This window comes from Ursus americanus, chromosome 36, assembly GCF_024610735.1.
Source record: "Ursus americanus isolate L20-20 chromosome 36, mUrsAme1.1.p, whole genome shotgun sequence".
Lineage (NCBI taxonomy): Eukaryota > Metazoa > Chordata > Mammalia > Carnivora > Ursidae > Ursus > Ursus americanus.
This window is the reverse complement of record NC_142162.1, coordinates 24,109,201-24,128,910: the sequence shown is the minus strand read 5'-3', so window position 1 is coordinate 24,128,910 and position 19,710 is coordinate 24,109,201. Positions and strand designations below refer to the sequence as shown.

Here is a 19,710-nt window from a genome sequence, read left to right as displayed (position 1 = left end):
CGCCCAAAGGAGCAGCATGACTGTATTTTCTTATGGTCAAGGGACAGGTAACTGGGGACCCCCAGCTATCTAACAAGGCACTAGTGTGGAGGGTTTGACCACCAGTCAACTCCGGCCCCAACCCTGGCCTCAGGGACGGGAATAATAGGAAAAGATGGTACTAGCCACCCCCCACCCCCAGAAAAACCCCACGAAGGAAATGGCTAAAATGCCCATGGCTGTCTATCTCTTCTTATTTTGGGGACTAGGTCGGGAAGGGGGGTGTCAAGGAAATAGGAGACACTAAAGATGCCACTTCACTCTGCCTCTCCAGTCACTTATCAGTAGCCACAGACCCCAGCAAGCAGCTCTGAGTGAGGCCCGCCCCGGGGTGACCACAAGCTCAGCGAGGGGAGCCCCCAAGGCTGGGAAGGCAGGGAGAGGAGCTGCAGCAGGCGCAGACCGAGGCTGCTTTCTCTCAAGCCTGCCGGCCTGCGTCACACCCTCTCATGAAGCATCCACTTGACGCCGGCGAAGTGAAACAGCACAGACCTGGCACCAGAAAGAGCAAACGTGGCACGCACTGCTCCTTTTAAGGACCGACTCGAGGAGCAGCAGGCCCCGGGGCAGGAGGTGAGGCCAACACAGCAGTACCTTTGTGGGAGGGGAACCAGGACTCTTTCAGGCCTGTCCCTTCTTAACGAGCTCTCCAGGGCAAGTTCTCCCGGCACCTTCAAAAATAACCAATAACACAGGCTTTTTCCCTTTCTCTTACAAACTCTGGGGATACGGTGTTTCCTTTCTCCCCAGCAGGGCGGCTGGCTTCAACCAAGAAGAAAGGTCAAAAGTCACCTTGTAGCCATCTGTCAAAACATTAATACCTAAACCCTAAGTTACAGAATCAGAGGGAAAGTCTGGGCCAGCGGTTTTCAGATTTTAGTGTCAGAATCACCTGGAAGGCTAGTTAAAACACAAAGCTGGGCTTCACCCTCTGAAGCTCTCATTCAGTTGGTCTGGGAGGGGGCCTAAGACATGGCAGTTCTACCAAGTTCCCAGGTGATGCTGACGTGGGTGGTCTGGGGACGGGGTGTTTAATGTCTACTACCTGCCCCTTCATGTCTCTTTCCAGGCATCACTTAGCCCAAAGGGACAGACATTTGAAACTATATTACCTCCTAGGTACACACGGTACTTTGAGTCCTCAGATCTCTAAGCCCTGTCACATAGATTCTCCTTAGTTGCTCTCACGAATTCCCATTGGGTTAGAAGGAAAAAGTGGGACCCTAACCAGTGTCATTACTGAGTCTGCAAGTTTCCTATTTCCCAGTTCAGGGTCCCTTCCGAGAGCACACAGCCTGCCCCCCGCCACCCCCAGGTCCTCGTGACGCTGTGAGCTGGCCACACACAGAGAGGCTGACCGCCGTGATATAATCCTGCCCAGACTACCAGCAGGGAGCTGAGGTGGCCTCCAGGTCACAAGCTGGGCAGAGACCTCCACTCATGACTCTGAACACGGACGTAGCAGAGAGAGGGACACTTAAAGGGAATGACTTAGTAATCCATTTGAACTGCTTTTCTGGACAAGTCGGTTTGGGGACTTTTGAGGCCCACCTGGCACACTGTAGGCACTGGATAGTTGGATTAATGGTAGTGGTTCGTGGAAAATATTCTAAGGGAGGTTAGAACCATATCGCTGTTTAACTGATAAGCTACTATAAAAGCAGATTCTTGAAAGAAACAGGGCAGTAACAAAGGTAGATTCTTGTTGGCATGACTAAATTTCTTGAGGGCGAGAATTGTGTGGGAATTTTCTGGTCCCTTATAGTAACTTAACAAATGTTTGTACGATATATGGAAACTGTCTGGCCCAGGTGCTCCTTACTGACCGGGCGGCTCAGGTACACGGTGTAGGACTTGGAGCCGTGGCTTTCTCTGCACTGATGGAGAGCCTGGTAGAGTCTAGGTGTGTGGTTAAGGGGGAAAAATTGTTTTTGTGTTTTTTAAATTAGCTATTGGAGGGAACAAAGAGTCTAACATAGGTTTTCTGGCAGCAGAAACCCACAAGCTATGTCAACAAGTAAAACAGATGTGACCAAAAACTGTCCATAAAGCAGGTATTTTTATAGCTCAGCATTGGGCCATAGGGCCAGGACAGAGGGGACAATGAATGGGCCACACGTTCCACGTTGCCTCCGTTAGGCACCGCGTGGACTTCCAGTGCCCGGAAAGAACAGGCAGGCCAGGCCCAAGTCCTTCACCTCGGAAATAAAGAGACTGTGGGCAGAACAGCTGGTGCAGCTGTGGTCTGCTGGGGTTCTCTTTAGCCATCTGCTCCCCTGAACCAGACTGTGGGCTCTGGATGTGGGGACACAAGTGGATTATGACGGCGACACCACACTGATACTGAACATGGAGGTTCATCATCTAACACAATGATGAAACCAGACGACCGACAACCTCTGAGCACCTGCTACCACGTGCCAGGCGCTGAGACTAGTGCTGGTCCCGCGAAGCGAGCAGAGCTCTTGTGGTCCCTGCCTCCACTGAGGGAGACGAAAAACAAAACAAAACTATACAGCTGTGGCCCTTTTGTTATTGCACTGCAATTCCAGAAATACCTCCATTCTCTGCAGACAGGAAGGGGAGGACAATCATTACCCCTTTTAAATAGCTGTGGTAGCCCTAAAGCTTGGGACCTGACCTTTCGGTTCCCCTTAAAGAAACATGTAGAAACAAGTAGATGCTCTCCACTCAGCATTTCAAAACAGGATATAAATACTCAACTGAAGCACACAGTATCTTAGAATTCCCTAGTGAAAACTGAAAAACAAGGTGGACAGAAAAGCTTCCCAAGCTGTGGTCTCATACTGTGCAGAAATCTAGAGCTGTTAGGAAGACAAGTATTTCTTATGCTTAACACTTCAGAGAAACACTTCTCTGCACCTCAGCATCATGGGGGAAAGAAAGGATTCCAACACAAACTCAGTCTAAACAGCTTAGCAAACTCCTGATCCTTCACCCTCCAAAACTTCACTTTCAAGAGAGGACGATCTCCTCCAAACTCAGGCTGCCGGGGAGTGAGTGCACACAGGAACTTCTGATAGAAGTAAACACCTAGAGGGGCGCCTGGGTGGCGCAGTCGTTAAGCATCTGCCTTCGGCTCAGGGCGTGATCCCCGCGTTATGGGATCGAGCCCCACATCAGGCTCCTCTGCTGGGAGCCTGCTTCTTCCTCTCCTACTCCCCCTGCTTGTGTTCCCTCTCTCGCTGGCTGTGTCTCTCTGTCAAATAAATAAATAAAATCTGTAAAAAAAAAAAAAAAAAAAAAAGAAGTAAAAAAGCCTAGAAACGATCCTGGTAGTCCAGGGGAAAAGCAGTTAAAGGAAAGTAATCCCCCTCTGCAGAGACCTCTCCTTCCCGATGGACAAACGGACAATTTTTCAGCTAATTTCGAACCCGTGAAAATAAAGCTGTTCCGACCACGGCTCCCCACCAACCTGGGCCTGTTCTGAGGGGCCAGTAGTGCTAGTGCCCTTCTCAGCGGCCAGAAGACTCTTGCTGCACACACTGCCGTATGTGTCCAGCGTGTGAAGCCGTGTGCAACTGCAAAAGCCACATGTCACCATCTACACAAAGGGGGGGCCGACGAGAAGAACCCTGGAAACTCTCTTACTTCCCTTCTTCTCTGCCTTACCAAACCCTCTCACAGAAAGCCATTGTGTAGGCTGAAGAGGGAAATAAAAGAAGGGCGGCCTTTTTCCAGGCTCCCCTGCAGACTACAAGGTGATGTAAAAGCACAAAAGCTACCCCCCAACAGCTCTGCAGAAGTGCAGGCCTCAGGGGGCCCCACCGACACTGGCTTCTCGCTCCGCTTTGTACTGGGCAGCATTGTCTAATAATGAGCTCAGCTCAACTGTGGGCCGTGTATTTTGCAGCAGAACTAATCCCTCATATTTTGCTGTTCACCCACATGTCTTTTCTTGTTTGCTTTAGGGGGAGGAAAAGCCTCACCTATGAAGCAACCTACACCTCCTCTCAGCCCTTTGGCTCTCTCGCCCGCTCCCCTGTAGACAGCTCTGACCAACCCCTGCAGGTACAGCAGTGCGTCTCTCCAGTGTTAGCCCTTCTTGAACTGTCCAGGGGCCGACGGTTTACCGGCGAGAACACCGATGCTGTTAGGTGGCTCAGCCCCGCCTCAGCTCTCGGCCAGCTCCGTGTTTGTAAATTTTTTGGGGTAATAACTCTTAATATGTATACTCACTGGTCCCTTAGCTTCCCAGCTAGACATCTGCCCAGAATCCTTTAAGAGCAGAACCTTTTAAAGATTTTTAAAGGTTGGTAAAAGGTGGCTGAGCTAGACATCACTGCTCGTCTGACCTCATGACTGCTTCCCGACTAAGAGGCAGTCCTGCCGCCCTTCACTAAATAGTTCTGTCAAGCCATCGGGCACAGCAAACCTCAGGGCGATTGCTTTTTCTTCCTACACCTATTCATCCATCCACCACCTCTCAGACCATCTCTTCTTCCAACCTCTACTCCTTCCCCAAGGAGTACAAAAAAGAAATGGTCAACTTACACAGGCTTATGGAGAGTTCTTAGAATGTATTTTTGTTCACCTGAAAAATAAAACTTTTAAAAAATATACAGGACTTTTTGAGGACAGGTATATCTTAAATGGCTGAATTATAAATAATGTCTCTGGTCATGTTCACAGCTAGAGCTGGAGCTAATGTCCCAATTCCAGTGAAGGCTTTAGAGTCAGGAGGCCAGCAGCTGGACCTATGAGTGGTCTCTCTAGACTCTTTGATCCATCCCAAAGTGGATTCAACAGTCCAGAATGCAGGGATGGGGACAGGGGACTGGATTCCCAGATGTCCTCCTGCAAGTTCAAAGGATTCTTGGAATAAGAGATCAATTTACAAATTATTAAAATATAGGACTAAAAATTCACACAATAAATATAAATTACAGGCTATTATTGAAGTTATAAAGTGGCATTTTATGTTTCTTCCCCACCCCCAGACCCCCACCAAAAAATTAAAAAGGCCTCAAAGTCTTCCTAATGACCAAAGTCACATCAGCTGCTCAGAAATCTCCTTCAGCCAAGACACCTTGGGGGTGCTACCAGCCTGCTCCTAGGCTATGACAGCTCATAGAACAGAACATGGCTTAAAGCAAGACTTGTTGTCCTGTAAACTTGGATCAGAGCTAACTGGAGTGTAGGCCAGAAAACTGGAGACAAAACTGTTTTAGGACTCAGGTGGATAAGTTTTTGTCTTTTTTTTTTAAGTTCCTAATTTCCCAAAAAGGAAACACTAAGGGGTTTGATATCTTGTCACTACCCACACTCAAATGCCTAAAAGCAAGTGGCAGAAGGAAATGGAAGCCAAATTGAGGATGTATAATTCTTGCTGTCCCAGAACTATACAGATGTCACTTCCCTTGGTGTTTCTCATTTCCATCGAAGTATAGGCTACATATAAGTAGGGTTTATCAGGAAACGTAAAGACAAACCAATGTAATTTTCCCACGGCTGGTCTATTAACTGGCTATCAAAGCACAATCCTGAGCTTGAAGCCCACCTTTAGCCCTTCTGGTTCTGTAATACAACTCGAAACCAGAAAACGTGCTCAGAGCTCTTGTTTCACAACAGATTTCACCCTAATAGCAGGGCTACACTGTCACTACAGACTCAGGAAAGAGGGAAGGCAAGGGTGATTACTGGAACAAGACAAGATCTTGAGGAGAAGATAAAATAAAAACACTTGTGAGCCACTCTACTTACAAAAGCTTGCTCTTCCTAAGAGAACTCTCTCTGTGAGGAGAAGGCCAAGGATTGAAGCACAGAGGCATTGTTCTTTCCCTTCCTTCTTCCCTGGCCCATATCCAGATACTTAGGGCCACAACAGGAAGCCTCATCCGTGGGGGCACTAGGGTGGGAAGAGGTGGGGATTAGTTCGTTCTCCACCCTCCCTAAACTGCTTCTAATTTTCCTAAGGTTTTCCACTGTCCTTTCAAGTCTAAGGATGATTATACTCTTTTGGGTCATAAACCTATCTTTCTGAAATAGGGGGAAGAGAGTGGGTGGTGAAAAAAACAGTGTTTGTGCCCTTCTGGCTAGCTGCACTTTGGGGGCCAGCAAATAGCCCTTGCACGACCCCATCAGTGGGTAGCTACCCAGGGTTGTGGGAGGATACGTATAGTTCTGTGTAATTATAGCTTCTAGTGCATATGTCAATAACTATATACAGGGATCTATAAATTAAATGCATCTGTGGCCACTGCAACTAGGTTGACGTACCTGAGCTCCACTACTTTTGGTGCCCTCCTTGCGAGAGCTTCAGCTTATTAAAGAGCCCCTATAGCTCCCTTCTTCCCCTGAGTCTTGGGGGAAAGCCCGAGTCACTCCTGCACAGAGGATACACAAGAGCTAGCGGCGAAAAAGGGTTCGGAGCTGGGATCTCCCCACCCCTCCCCCCATTCCCTTTATGGCTCAGGGCCCTGGCGCAGCACGGTCCTGGGAAGACCAAACACCGAGCCCCCGGCGAATCGTGGTCCCTTGGCTGAAGATCGGGCTGCAGGCCACCCGCTCCCGGGGCGAGCTGGCGATCTTTGCCGGGAAGGGAGGGCGTTCACTCCCGTGGGGGTCACTCTTGCGGGCTCCCCGCCCCGTCCTGCTGCAAAGTCCTGCCTCCGGGCTTGGGGAGGGGAGAATGGTTCCCGGCCGACCCTGGCGCGGAGGGGTTCAACGACTCCCCGGCGCCGCCGCCGCTTCCTCCTCGTCCTCCTCTGGCCCCCGCGGCCGCTCCAGCGGCCCGGCCAGGGGACTGTCAGCAGAGGGCTCGGGAGGCATGGGCCGCGCCGCCTGCAGCGGGGGAGCGTCGCGCGGTGCCTCGCGGCGGGACGACCCCGTGGAATTGGGCCCCGCCGCCGCCCCCGAAGTCCCGGACGGGCCGGTGGCGTTGGAGCCGCCGGGGGGCGGGCCGGCGGCTCCTCCCGAGGTCCCGGCGCCCACCGGCTGCCAGATGAGGCTGTAGTAGACGGCGAGCACGATGGCGGCCAGCGACACGGAGAGCACGTAGGCGAACACGGTGGCGAGCCGGACCCACTTCTTGTTGGTCTTGGCCGCCATCTTCGCCTTCTTGTCCCCGGTGTAGGTGGCCGGCTTGCCCCGCTCGGCCGGGGCCGCGTCGCGCTCCTTCATGGGGGGGCCCCGGCCTTTGCCCCGGTGCTCCACGGCCCCGGCTGGAGGGGGCCTGGCGGCCTGCGAGGACTGGACAAGGGGCGGCCCGGCGCCCTCCGCTCTCGGCAGCTCCGCGCTCCGCCGCCGCTCCTCACGCCGCCCGCCCGCAGCCCTCCACCGCGTCGCTGCAGCCGCCGCCGGGGCCTGGACCAGTCACTGCCGCCAGCGCCGCCGCCGCCGCCGGCCCGTCAGCTGCTTCCCCGCCGCTGCCACAGCCACAGCCGCCACAGCCGCCCGGCTCCGCGTCCCCATCCGCTGCTGCCGCCGCCTGCCCGGCCGCCGGCCGCCCGGTCTCCAGTGGCCGCGCGGACGGCGCGCTCGGCTCCAGCAAGGCTCCCCCACCTCGCGCGCCGGCAACAGGGGGCGGGGGGAGCTCTGCTGGGGGCTGCCTCTTAAAAGGGCGACGCCGGGGTCCGGAAGTGCCGCGCGGGGAGGCGGGCTTCGGCCGGGCGCCGCGAGCCCCGCCGGGACGCCCCGTTAGGAGAGAGTTAAAGGAGGCTGGTTCTTAAAAGGGCAACGGCGCCGCAGCCCTGCGCGGGCTGGCGCGGCGAGGATGGGAGCCCCGGGCGCTTCTTTAAAAGGGGAACGGCGCCGTTTGGGGCGGAGTGCGGAACTGGAAAGGGGCGGGGAGGGGCGGTCTGAGCAAGGAGCTGTCAACTCTGGCGCCTCAACCCTCCGCTCCAGACTGTCCGAAGTGACAGGTGGAACAGCAGCAACGGCTGCGCCCCCCAGGCCTCAGTATACCCCCAAAAGTGGGGGTAATAACACGCTCGTGCTCTCGGCTCGCGCCCCGCTCCACGTATCTTCGGAGCGGGTCTCCTGGACCGCTTCACTCCTAGTGGGCCTGGCCCACATCCCGCACAGGCAGCTAAGGAGCCTGGAACGCTCACTGTGGTCACAGCTGGTCGAGCTCCCCTCCCCCCGCCGCCCCATCCGGCCCCGGCTGGGCTCTGGGGCTCTGCTGAAATCTTCCCGATCCCCTCCCTTCTTCTCTTAGAGCCCGGGTCACGCTGCGCAGACCTTTCAGAGTTTCTGGGACAGAACCACATGCTAAGCTGTGGTTCTCCAGGCTCGCCTTCCATCTTAATCCTGAAATTCGCAACAGTCCCAGATCCCGCTGTTGGGGGGCTTCCGACTCCCAGCTTTGGGCTTGATTTGGACTTAAGGACCTGCACTGAACCGGTGGCTCTCAGAAAATTTCCCCTCTCTGATTCCCTCTGGACCTCAGAGTATGGGCTGTTGTTCCACCCCACCCCCAGACCCCCTTCCCTTGTGAGGTTTGTCCTCCCTAGGGTCGGGTCGGGGCTGACATCTCCTCCCCAAACGGAGTCTCAGTAGCCGCTTTCTCCCGTGCCTTCCCAGTCCTTCTGCCCTCCTCTCTCCTGCCTTCTGTTCTCCCCCACTCCCTCTGTAGAAGGCTTTCCAGAATTTATGGTTCCCTCCTCCTTGAATTTTACTTCCTGTGTTCCCAGAGCTGGGTGTGCGGACTGCCTGGGTGTCTTAGTGGGTATGTGAGACTGTGCCTGTGTGACGGTGTGTGGAGAGAGGACTGTGGTGGTGATGGGATCCTGTGTGTGACACACCCTCCCTCCTTCGTGTGTGAGCCTGACTTCTGGCTCCTGACTCTGTGGGACAGGACCCTCTCTGCCCTTCCCATTTTCTCTCCTCCTCCACAAGAATCTTTGCCTTCCAGACACCCCTCCCTTTATAAGGAAGCTCCTCCCCAGCACTCCTGCCCTGCTGCCTCAGCCGGACAGAAGTCAAGGGCTACCGGAGCTGAGGGTGTTGATCAGCTGCTTAAACCATGGCTGATAACTCAGCCTCTCTCTCTCTCTCTCATTCCTGAGATCCAGGTGTGAGCGTGCCACTAGCAGTGGTCAACTGGATGCTATCTCCAGGAATAGCCGATTTGCCTTTGTACTTTTTGAGAAATTTTAAAGACATTGGAAATTTGGAATGTTAATTGTCTTTTGTGGGAAAAGACAACCACTCCTTCCCCATCCTTCTCCCAGGTTGTCTAGAGCTCGCCCAGCAGGATGGCCTGTTAAAATCTCTGAATTGTCTCTGGATGTTGTCCTCTCTTCTCTTCCCTACTTTCTGGTCTTCCTGGCAGAACTGATCAGATCAACTATACCAAGGTGAATTATTTTGAAAGATTCCAGGTAAGCCCAACCCTAAGCCTCCTTCCATCTTCTGTTTTGAGTGTGCACCATATTTCTTCTGTTGCAAAGTAAACTTCTTTCTTCTTACTTGGTTCCCAGTGGGGTAGGAAAACAGCATGTCACTCTTTTCTATGCTAAGGAATAAATATACTCAAAGCCCTTATTCAATTCCTCTCACCCTATTCTTCTCCAAACTAAACAGTGCCAGATTCTTTAACCTGTCATCAATAAGCCCTATTTATTATCTGGATTTACATAGTGTCTTTTACCCTAGGAACTCAAAATGCTTTCAGATATAATTGAGCCTGGTCTCCCTGGTGCCTGAGCCATTAAGAAACCATTAGTGTATTCCTGTTGCAGGCAACTCAATGGCCCCCTAGTGGCCTGAAAGTGAATACGCTTCTCTAAGTGCCTCTTCCCAACTAAGGGTAAGCAGTCAGAGAAATCAGAAAATCAAAGCAGCTTGGGGACAGAATGGGTCCCAAAGGTCATCTTTTGTTAATACCCCCAAGGGCCCTAGGACCTCCTCCACAACATCTCTATGGAGCCCTCTCCAGCGGCAGCTAAAGAGTATCCACGATGGTGAACCTTATTGTCTGCTTTGTAAGGCAGACTTTTCAGCTTTAGACAGTTCTGACCCCTTATAACGGTATCAACATCCTTACCCTTATTATGTGCTGGCTCCAGAATTAGCCCTTACATTCATCATCTCATTTGTCTCACAACGATCTATCGAGTAGTTACTCTTTTTATCTCCATTTTCAAGATGAAGAAACAGCCTCAAAGAAGTAACTTGCTCAAGGTCACACAGCTAGAAAGAATTCAAACCCGAGTCTTTCTGACTCTAGGGCCTTAGGTCCTGATCCCTGCTCTACTCTGCCTCATAGGCAGAGATGAAATTTGTCTCTGTAGGGAGGGTACCCTTGGATCAGGGCAGAGGCACTCATTCTTTCAGCTGCCAGGAGTGTTGGCTACTGATGGCTCACAGCTCCCACTGTCTCTGGAATTGCTCTCCGATGCCAAAGGAAGCTGCCTCTCTCTCAGCCTATGAAACCAATAAATAAGGCCCAGGTTGCAACAAAACCCAGCCAGAGATGTTCAGGGGCCTGCTAGGGAAGGAAGAGGGCTCTACGTGCAAGGAGCTACAAAAGTAGCCAACATGTATTGGCAGGAGCCAGGAGAGGATATATAGGCCGGATCCATGGGGAGCTGGATCGGAATATGAGGTTAAAAAAAGGAGAGTTTATTGGTATGGGAGCACTCTCAGGTGAAATAGGATTTAATACCCTGACAAGGATCTTGGGAGACAGGAGAAAGGCAATGGCCAGCCAAGTGAAATGGAAATGCCAGAACTGCCATAGCAGAAGATGGAAGAAGGCTTCAAAAAGCTCCAAGAAGTGAGCCCGCTCTGGTCGGTACTCTGTGTAAGGCCAGAAACCCGCTTCAGTCCTGCAGGAAGGCCCAGAGGATACTCTGGTTATCAAAGCAAAGAGGAACACACTGGGAGAAGCTCAGCTGGGCTGTCCTCTGTAGGCCACGGCTGACAGCAAGAGGCCATCACAGAACTGGCTCTTTGATAGCGATGGGGATGATAGGACCACGAAATAATAGAAGCCAGAGGTTGGTACAACTACAGTGGTGAGCCGCAAGTTGGACGCAGTGGTGGGTCCTGACAGTAGAGATACGCAGATAGTGAATAGAACACAGCATCCCTAGGGCAAACTAGATGGGCAGCCAGGAATGGTTTTGCTCTACCCATGCCAGTGGGTCTCAAACCTTTTGGTCTCAAGATCACTTTACACTCTTGAAATCTGATGTCTCCAAAGAGCTTTTGTTTATATGGGTTATATCTATTGACACTTGCCACATTAGAAATAAGACCAAGAAATTTATAAAGAACTTATCAATTAATGAAAAATAGCCCATTATATGTTAACAAAAAATAGTATATTTTTACAAAAAATAACTATATTTATGGAAGAAAAAAGTTAGTGAAAGAGTGGCTTTTTTCACATTTTTGCAAATCTCTTAAAAGTGGCTTTATAGAAGACAGCTGGATTCTCATATCTGCTTCAATTGGCAATATGTTGTTTTGGTTAAAATATATGAAGAAAATCTGGCCTGACCCAGATATGTAGTTGGGAAAGACAGAAGCATTTTAATAGCCTTTTCACCTAATTTGAGACTACACCAAAACTCAACAAGTAGTATTTTCTTAAATGGTAGTTGTAATGTAGAATTTGAAACTGTATCAGTGAATTCAATAACATTCAAGGCTATTAATCTACCCTGCACTATGAATGGGTTTGCTACCCATGCGTTGTTTTATAACATCCTACTTTGGTCATTTGGGAAATACTGGCTCATCGAATTATATAGATTTTTCAAATATGGATACAATCTATTATACAATATTACAAGTTATATTTGTTAATATCAGAAAAATTTATTGGGGGGCGCCTGGGTGGCACAGCGGTTAAGCGTCTGCCTTCGGCTCAGGGCGTGATCCCGGCGTTCTGGGATCGAGCCCCACATCAGGCTCCTCTGCTATGAGCCTGCTTCTTCCTCTCCCACTTCCCCTGCTTGTGTTCCCTCTCTCGCTGGCTGTCTCTCTCTCTGTCAAATAAATAAATAAAATCTTTAAAAAAAATTTTTATTGGAATCTGTCAAACTCATGATACTGCACATAAGTTTTCTAAAATTCTAATTTTCACCAAACAGTTCAAATTTTAAAATTAGTCACAAATACTATCCTTTGTTTTCCTCAAAGTGACAGCTTACTTGGTTCGAATTAGAAAAAACATCTGCCAGATAAGTAAGTCTTAATAGCCACAGTTTCTCCGTCAGTTATTCTTTCAAGTGAAAATGGTATTCCATGGAAAGAAAGTGTTTAGCTGGTAACTCAGTGGGTCATAAGAGAGACCCATTATACTTCTGTGCACTACAGTACTTTCCATTGAATAACAGAATATTTATTTTTGTTTTTTCAAGAATTTTTGTTTGTTTTTAAGTCGACTGCACAGTGGAGCACAATGCGAGGCTTGAACTCACGACCCTGAGATCAAGACCTGAGCTGAGATCAAGAGTTGGACGCTTAACCGACTGAGCCACCCAGGTGCCCCTAATAGATTTTTTTATTCTTAAGTAATCTCTACACCCAATGTGGGGCCCGAACCCACAACCCCAAGATCAAGAGCTGCACACTCCATGGGGACCGCCAGATGCCCTGATCCACAGAGAATATTTTAAAGACATATATTTAAGGGTCAGGATTTACTAAATTTTAGCAATTTTTATTGCTTCATTAAGGACATTCTTAAGTGAAACTGACTCTTCTTTCTTTTTTCCCCTCCCTCCATTCTCTCTGTTTCCTTCCTTTCTTCTTTCTGTCTGTCTTCACAACGAACTACCCAAACAGCCTGGCGCCACTGCCTTGCTTTGTTAAGATGCCAGAAGGTTTATTCACCATTGCTTTTGTACTGTCAGTGCAAATGTTTAGGCAGTGAAAAAGGCAAATAACATCTTAGTATTATTTTGACCTTGTGCAGTCTCTGAAATGGCCTCAAGGACCTCCAAGGATCCGTAGGCCACACACAAAATTGCTGAGCTGTACCATGAAAAGAAATCAAGAATGAAAGGCCAGGAGATTGATGGCAGTTCCTCCAGTATAAAGTCACAATACCTGTCCAGTTTCCAGACCTGATTCAATTTTCAGATCTAGAACGTGTTGCCTGAAGGAGAGGTTAGGTCCCAAGGAGGAAGGCTTCTGTAATACCATGGCCATTCAGCCATGGTTCCACTAGTCCTTCCCCAAAGGGACCCATGGCCATTTGCTCAGGTAACAGTACACTGGGGAAAGTGAAGTGGCCATTTTTTTATTAAAGATTTTTATTTATTTGAGAGACACAGAGAGAGAGAGTAGGAAAGGGGGGAGGGTGAGAAGAAGCAGACTCCCTGCTGAGGAGGGAGCCCGATGTGGGACTGGATCCCGGGACTCCGGGATCATGACCTGAGCTGAAGGCAGTTGCTTAACCAACTGAGCCACCCAGGCATCCATGGCCAAACATTTTTTTTTTTTAAAGATTTTATTTATTTATTCAACAGAGATAGAGACAGCCAGAGAGAGAGAGAGAGAACACAAGCAGGGGGAGTGGGAGAGGAAGAAGCAGGCTCATAGCAGAGGAGCCTGACGTGGGGCTCGATCCCATAACACCGGGATCATGCCCTGAGCCAAAGGCAGACGCTCAACCACTGTGCCACCCAGGCGCCCCCATGGCCAAACATTTTAAGGTCATGCAGTGTTTGAATTATATTGATGTCTGTGGACCTGAATCATCATCCTGGATCCCCGGAGAGTGGCCCTGGGTAAAAACATGTATAGGCTCATGGGCTGTAGCAAATGTTGGTCAGAGGCCTAGAAAAAGCCATACTGGGGAGTTGGGAACAAGAAGGTCTTGGAGAGAGGCATGTGGATGTATCTATGACAGTGAGCCCGAAGTGTGAAGATCTGTATGTTCTGTATGTTGCATGTTAACGCTCCTCTGAGAGCCTCCCCCAGAGGAGACACTAATTAACCAAGTAGATAGAACGACTTGGCTAGCTGATATTTGCCAGCCTCTGTCATCAACCACTCATGTTGGCACAATGGGCACATGAATAAAGTGGCCATGTTGGCACAGACGAAGGCTACACGTAGGCATATTGTATATGGTGGCAAGGGTGGTCCAACAAAAGGGGCTCCCACTCACCAAGGCTGATCTAACGATTGTTGCTGCCAGATGTTCAGCCTGCCAGCCACTGATGGCTAACCAGCCACTTGGGAACAAGATGACTACATTGGACCTGCTCTTCTCTGGAAGGGTTGGTGATTAATCTTGACTTGAATCATCATATATTCCAGATAAGGATTTCTCTTTCCTGCTAACGGCCTCAACCAGCACCATTCCCTGAGGGCTTAAAGAGTATTTCATTTACTGACATGGAATCTCACACAGCATTGTATCAGAGCAAGAGTGGGCAAAAGATCATGGAATCTTCTGGGACTATCATGTACTTTGCCACCCACTTGAGCTGACAGAGTAAAAGAACAGTCTTTCAAAGGTGCAGCAGAAGGACCATTTTAGAGATGATGGGACACCATGCTCCAGGATGAAGTGTGTCCCCTATTCAATAACTATAATATGGTTCCATTGCCCAGTGGGTATGATAGGTCTAGGAAACAAGGGGTGGAAAGAGGAATAACCCCACTTAATATCACTCCCAGTGACACTTTTGGAGGAATTTGTGGCTCCTATTCCTACAGTTCCAGGCTCTCTAGGTTTAGAGAATCTGGTTCCCGGATGTAGAACCCTTCCACCAAGGGACAGAACAAGAATCCCATAAACTTTAAGTGTGGCTGCTTTCTGTCCTTCAAACTCCTTGTGCCAGAAGACCAGTAGGAAAAAAAAAAAGAGTCACAGCCTCGTAGAGATACTTCACCCTGATCCTTTGGAAGAGTAGGTTTGCTGCTACAGTGGGGTCAGGGAAGAATATGTGTGGCACTCAGGTCATCCACTAGGGTATCTCTTGGTACACACTTGTCCAATTTTGATAGTAAGTGGACAAATGCAGCAGCCTGATTAGAGGCTCGTATCCCTTAGGAATGAGGATCTGAGTCATTTCACCAGGTAAGCCAACTAGACTCATAGGTGTACAAGTTGACGATAAAGAGAACCTAGAACGGGTGATGGTTGGGGAGTGGGGGACGCTGAATATCAGTTATGTCACCAAATCAAGCTGCAGTAGTGGGAGCTATAGTGCATTCCATTCATGCTCCTGTAAGTTTCCCAGGGAAAGCAATCACCAGAATCCTGGAGGAGTTATTCCAGGTAGAACGAGCTTGGCATATGAAGCAAGTAGGTCTGAATTGGGCACAGTAGGTCCTGCTATGGTCGCTATGGTGCACTACCCAGATCCTGCCTTTGGGACAAAGAAGCTTATCCCCCTGTTGCCAGAAGTGCTGGCTCATGGTGGCTGAGAGATGAGTCTCTCCCCGGGGAACTCCTTGGGCCTGACTTCACGAACCCTTCCTGGGGATAATCTAGCCAATGTTCAAAGGCCCAGTCCTCTTGCCTCAGTTGGGGCCATCTCACTTTGCCTCTGAAGGGTCATCTCAATCCTACAGCTGCTTGTAGAGGTGTCCTTTGTGGTGACTACATCGTTGATCAATTTCTACCACCACCAGCCCAATCCTGATTCCTTCCATCCCTCAGGTGCGCTGCGTTGCTTCTGAAAGCACCTCCCAGTAGATTTCCCACAAGCAAATCTCTGTCTCATAATGTTTCATGAGAAGGCTGACCTAAGACCGTCACCTAAGATTCTAACCTTTAGGACCCCAGAGAACAAGTCTAAGCGTCTGAAGATGAACCTCGTGGACCACTGGTGTCTTCCATGCTGCCGTTTTCTCTAACGGTCCTCACAGCGTGCTGTGTGCTTCCTACATCCTCGCTGCCCTTCACCAAATGTTCTCCAGCGTGTGTGTTTCCCCATGATAAAGCACCCTAAACTGAGGTTCCCAAGCATCTCAGTTGTGGTCTGACATGCATGCCAAGAATGAGAAGGCGCTAAGTCTTTCTCGGTTCTTGAGCCCTGGCTGCAACCAGAAAGCAAGGGGGAAGCTCTTTAGAAATCCAAACTCCTCACCTTCCTTCCCTCTCCCCATCCACCCATGCCAGGTCCTGGTTCAGAGGGTCTGGTGCAGCAAGTTTCACAGTGTTCCCAGAGCTTCCCAGGCCATGCTGAATGATAGCAAGATGGAGAATCACTGGGCTCAGTCCTGCGATTCAGCAGCCCGAGAGTCCGTCCGCGTAGTTAGCAGCCTTTTCACCGGACTCATATGGAGCTGGCTGTCAGCGAAAGCCCTCAGTTTTATTCACACATGCTTCTGCTAAGCCGCCACTTCCCCACCCTGTCCTTGTACGGCTGGTGCCTTGGAGCCAAGCCCGGATCTCTCAGTTAGCCCTGTTCATTCTACCTTGTGAGGTTCAGGCTGCGGCTCCATCCAGCAGCTTAGGACGTTTTGGGATCCCGAGTGTATCTCCCAACACATTCCCTGTCCTCACTGGCTCCCTGCTTTCCACAAAGGTGAGGGGCTTGCTCACTGTGGCTTTACCCAGGCCCTGATGAAAAGGTGGACCAGCACAGGAGGAAAGACAAAGCCAGCTGACAAGGTCAGCTCCAAGGGCATTCCTTATGCACCATGCCCACCTGGAGAAGGACATCATCCACCTTCCTTCCATCACGCTCATAAAAACTGGCCCGTCTCACAGAGAGCTGAACAGAGGCTGAGAAGACCCCTGTTTAGCTCTCTGTGAGACGGACCAGTTTTTGTCTTGCGTCCAAGACCATCCTGCTGGGGTAGGGGCCCGTCTTTCCTGCCATCTGCAGCTCTCGTCTTGAGGTTTATCACCTGTCAGAGGAAAGGCAGGAGAGAAAAGGGACGAGGCTGGCCCTTCTGAGTAGAAAGAGAAAGATTTTTAGAGTCAGAAGGAATCTGAGAAAGAAGCGAAAGCTTAATAGGTCAGGACGCGCAGGTAACTTGCCAAGATCTCACAGCAAACTCTTGCTCTGGCTGAGACTAAACTCTGGGCTTTTGAGGATGGGCCCAGTGCTCACTCAGCTATACCTTCAGGTAAGTTTGATGGCACGTCAAAGGGAAACACATGGGGGGCACCCGGGGCGCTCAGTCGCTTAAGCAGCAGACTCTTGAGTTCAGCTCAGGTCATGATCCCATGGGACGTGGGATGGAGCTCTGTGGCTCAGAGTCTGCTTGGGTTTCTTTCCCTCTTCCTCTGCCTCCCTCCTTGCCCTCACCCCCTTGCATGAGCTTTCTCTCAAATAAATAAATAAATAAATAAATAAATAAATAAATAAAGTCTTTAAAAAAAAAAAGATTCTCTCTCTCCCTCTTCCTCTGCCTCTTTCCCTCTCCTAAAAACCCTCAAAACGGGGCGCCTGGGTGGCGCAGTCGTTAAGCGTCTGCCTTCGGCTCAGGGCATGATCCTGGCGTTATGGGATCGAGCCCCACATCAGGCTCCTCCGCTATGAGCCTGCTTCTTCCTCTCCCACTCCCCCTGCTTCTGTTCCCTCTCTCGCTGGCTGTCTCTCTCTCTCTGTCAAATAAATAAAATCTTTTAAAAAAATAAAAATAAAACCCCTCAAAACAAAGGGAAACACATTTGGGACTTATTTTAAGTGTCTCCATCCACAGCCAGCTCTCAGCACGCAGAGGGCGGCTGGATCTGGAATGACAGTTGGACATACAGCTGGACAGGTGGACAGCTCCTGGTCCTCACTCTCCCACCTGCCTCATCAGCGGTGGGGCTGTGGTGGTTAAAGGTGGTAGGAGGTTGGCCCCTGTCCATGATTTGAGTCCTCATGCTCATGACTTCATGAGTTCAGGCCGCCTGCTTGAACAGGGCACAGCCTGCTTCAAGTCTACAAGCAGGAGCACCCCTAACTCAGCCCTGGGAAGGTACGTCAGCCCTCGAGCCACACAAACTGCTGAGAAAGCGATGCAAAAAGCAAGTCAGTGAAGATTCTTATTGTAGAAAGAATAGCATATATACTGAGGAGGAAGGTACTAAGGACTGTGTTTCCCTTGCCGGTGTCTGCTCATAAATAATGGTTATAAATAATGACAATGATACTATTAAGCTCATACACAGGCACCATATTAAGTACTTTACATACATTATATTGTCGAATGCTTACAACAACCATTTGAGGTATTATGATCCCCACTTTATAGGCAAGAAAGAGGAGGCATAGGAAAGTTAAGTGTCACAAGATAAACCAGCTTGTCAGGAGCTGGGTTCATGGAGCAGTGAGTGGGACTCCCTATGATGGTCTGAGAAACAGACCCCCAAGGATACAACAACCAAGGCATCTTCATTCCAAAAGTAGCTAGCCATTGGCCTGAGAGGCACCCTAGGCCTACAGGTTCCCAAACCCCACTGCTTTATCAGGTAAGTCGTGGGATCAGGTAAGAAACCAATCTAATCTCACCCTCCTGTTTGGCTATAACCTGAAGATTGGAGTTTAACTTCCACTACTAACCTCTGATGAACAGGCTGGGAAACCACAGCACAAGGTCCCCACACCAAACCACCAAGTAAGCACGAGAATTCCAGACCCGCCTCCTGGGTTCTAGGCACCATCATCTCCTCGGCAGGCATTACATTGAATATAAGTTCTTAACCGCCAAAGCTCGCGAGGGCCCAACCCTCCAGCAAACGTGTCTCTGTGGATCACGTATGACACAGACCCCCCAGAGACTTCTCTGAGAGTCGGCTTTCCCTGGATCCCCAGCCTTTCCCTAGGAGTGTACCCTAGCTTGTACACTTTCCAGTGTACCCACCAGGGGGCATCCTCGCCCTTCTACCTTCTGCCCTGGGGGGTGAGATGGGCAGACGGTGTGGGGTGCCCGCTCCTCAGCTTAGCCCAGGAGCCCCATTTCACCAACTGGTTATTCTTGTGACCTTCCTGATTTTCTCCATATCCACTCCAGCATTATTTACACAGTATTTTTCTTTGTCATTACACGTTTTAAGAAATCTAAGTATTTTTAAAAGAAAAAAAAAGTCCTCTTTGGTGAAGGTTTTCCTGGCTCCCCTTGCTGTGTGGATTTCTTGCATTCTGAGGGCTGCTAGATAGGATGTGGGCAGGAGAGTACAGGCCTCGCTGAAGCTACAATTGGGGGGTAGCTTCAGGGTCCAGGCACTGCCATTACTGGGCAAGATGGGTGAGGCTCTATTCTGTGGATTAGAGCCTCAGTCTTCAGAGCCCAAGATCAACAGGATCGGAGTAAGAAGTACTGAAATCTCTGCCTTCCCTGTGGCATCCCCAACCCCATGACACCAGAGGGGTCTGCCTCTTGTCCTTCTCCAGGCTGAGGGAGCCGGAGGGGACTATCTTTCCAGGCAGACAAGAGGGAGGGACTTGGGTCCAGGGCCAGGGCCGGCTGCAGGTGACAGGTGTAGGGTCTTTGGGAAAGGGCCAGGATTTCCCTTGCAAAATCCATTCAAACAGACCAAGAGGGAACCTGATCCCAGGGAGGGAACGGGAACTGCTGGGGCACCAGAGGGGCCCCCAGAGGGGCCCACAGCTGCAGGGAGGCAGGGAGGAGAGATGAGAGACTGCAGGCTTGGAGGGAGGGGACAGAGGATGAGCCCTGAGAGCAGATGGCAGGAAAGCGAGCTGCCTTTTCTAGAGCTGCTTCCACAGGCTGTGAAGTCTTATTACGAGATCCACCCCACTGGTCTTGGAATCTTGGAATCGCTTTTCTGGG

At 50.3% G+C, this 19,710-nt stretch overlaps 1 protein-coding gene and 1 long non-coding RNA gene across 2 annotated transcripts in view; both read right to left on the bottom strand.

The window, feature by feature from the left end:
- LOC148107051 (uncharacterized) overlaps positions 1-19,710 on the bottom strand; it is a 68,213-nt gene that overhangs the window by 21,512 nt on the left and 26,991 nt on the right. The window lies entirely within an intron of this gene.
- On the bottom strand, positions 4,561-7,709 carry INAFM2 (InaF motif containing 2). Its single transcript, XM_045770605.2, has one exon. It carries the CDS (start codon positions 7,180-7,182, stop codon positions 6,724-6,726), a length of 459 nt encoding a protein of 152 aa, XP_045626561.1. The 5' UTR covers positions 7,183-7,709; the 3' UTR covers positions 4,561-6,723.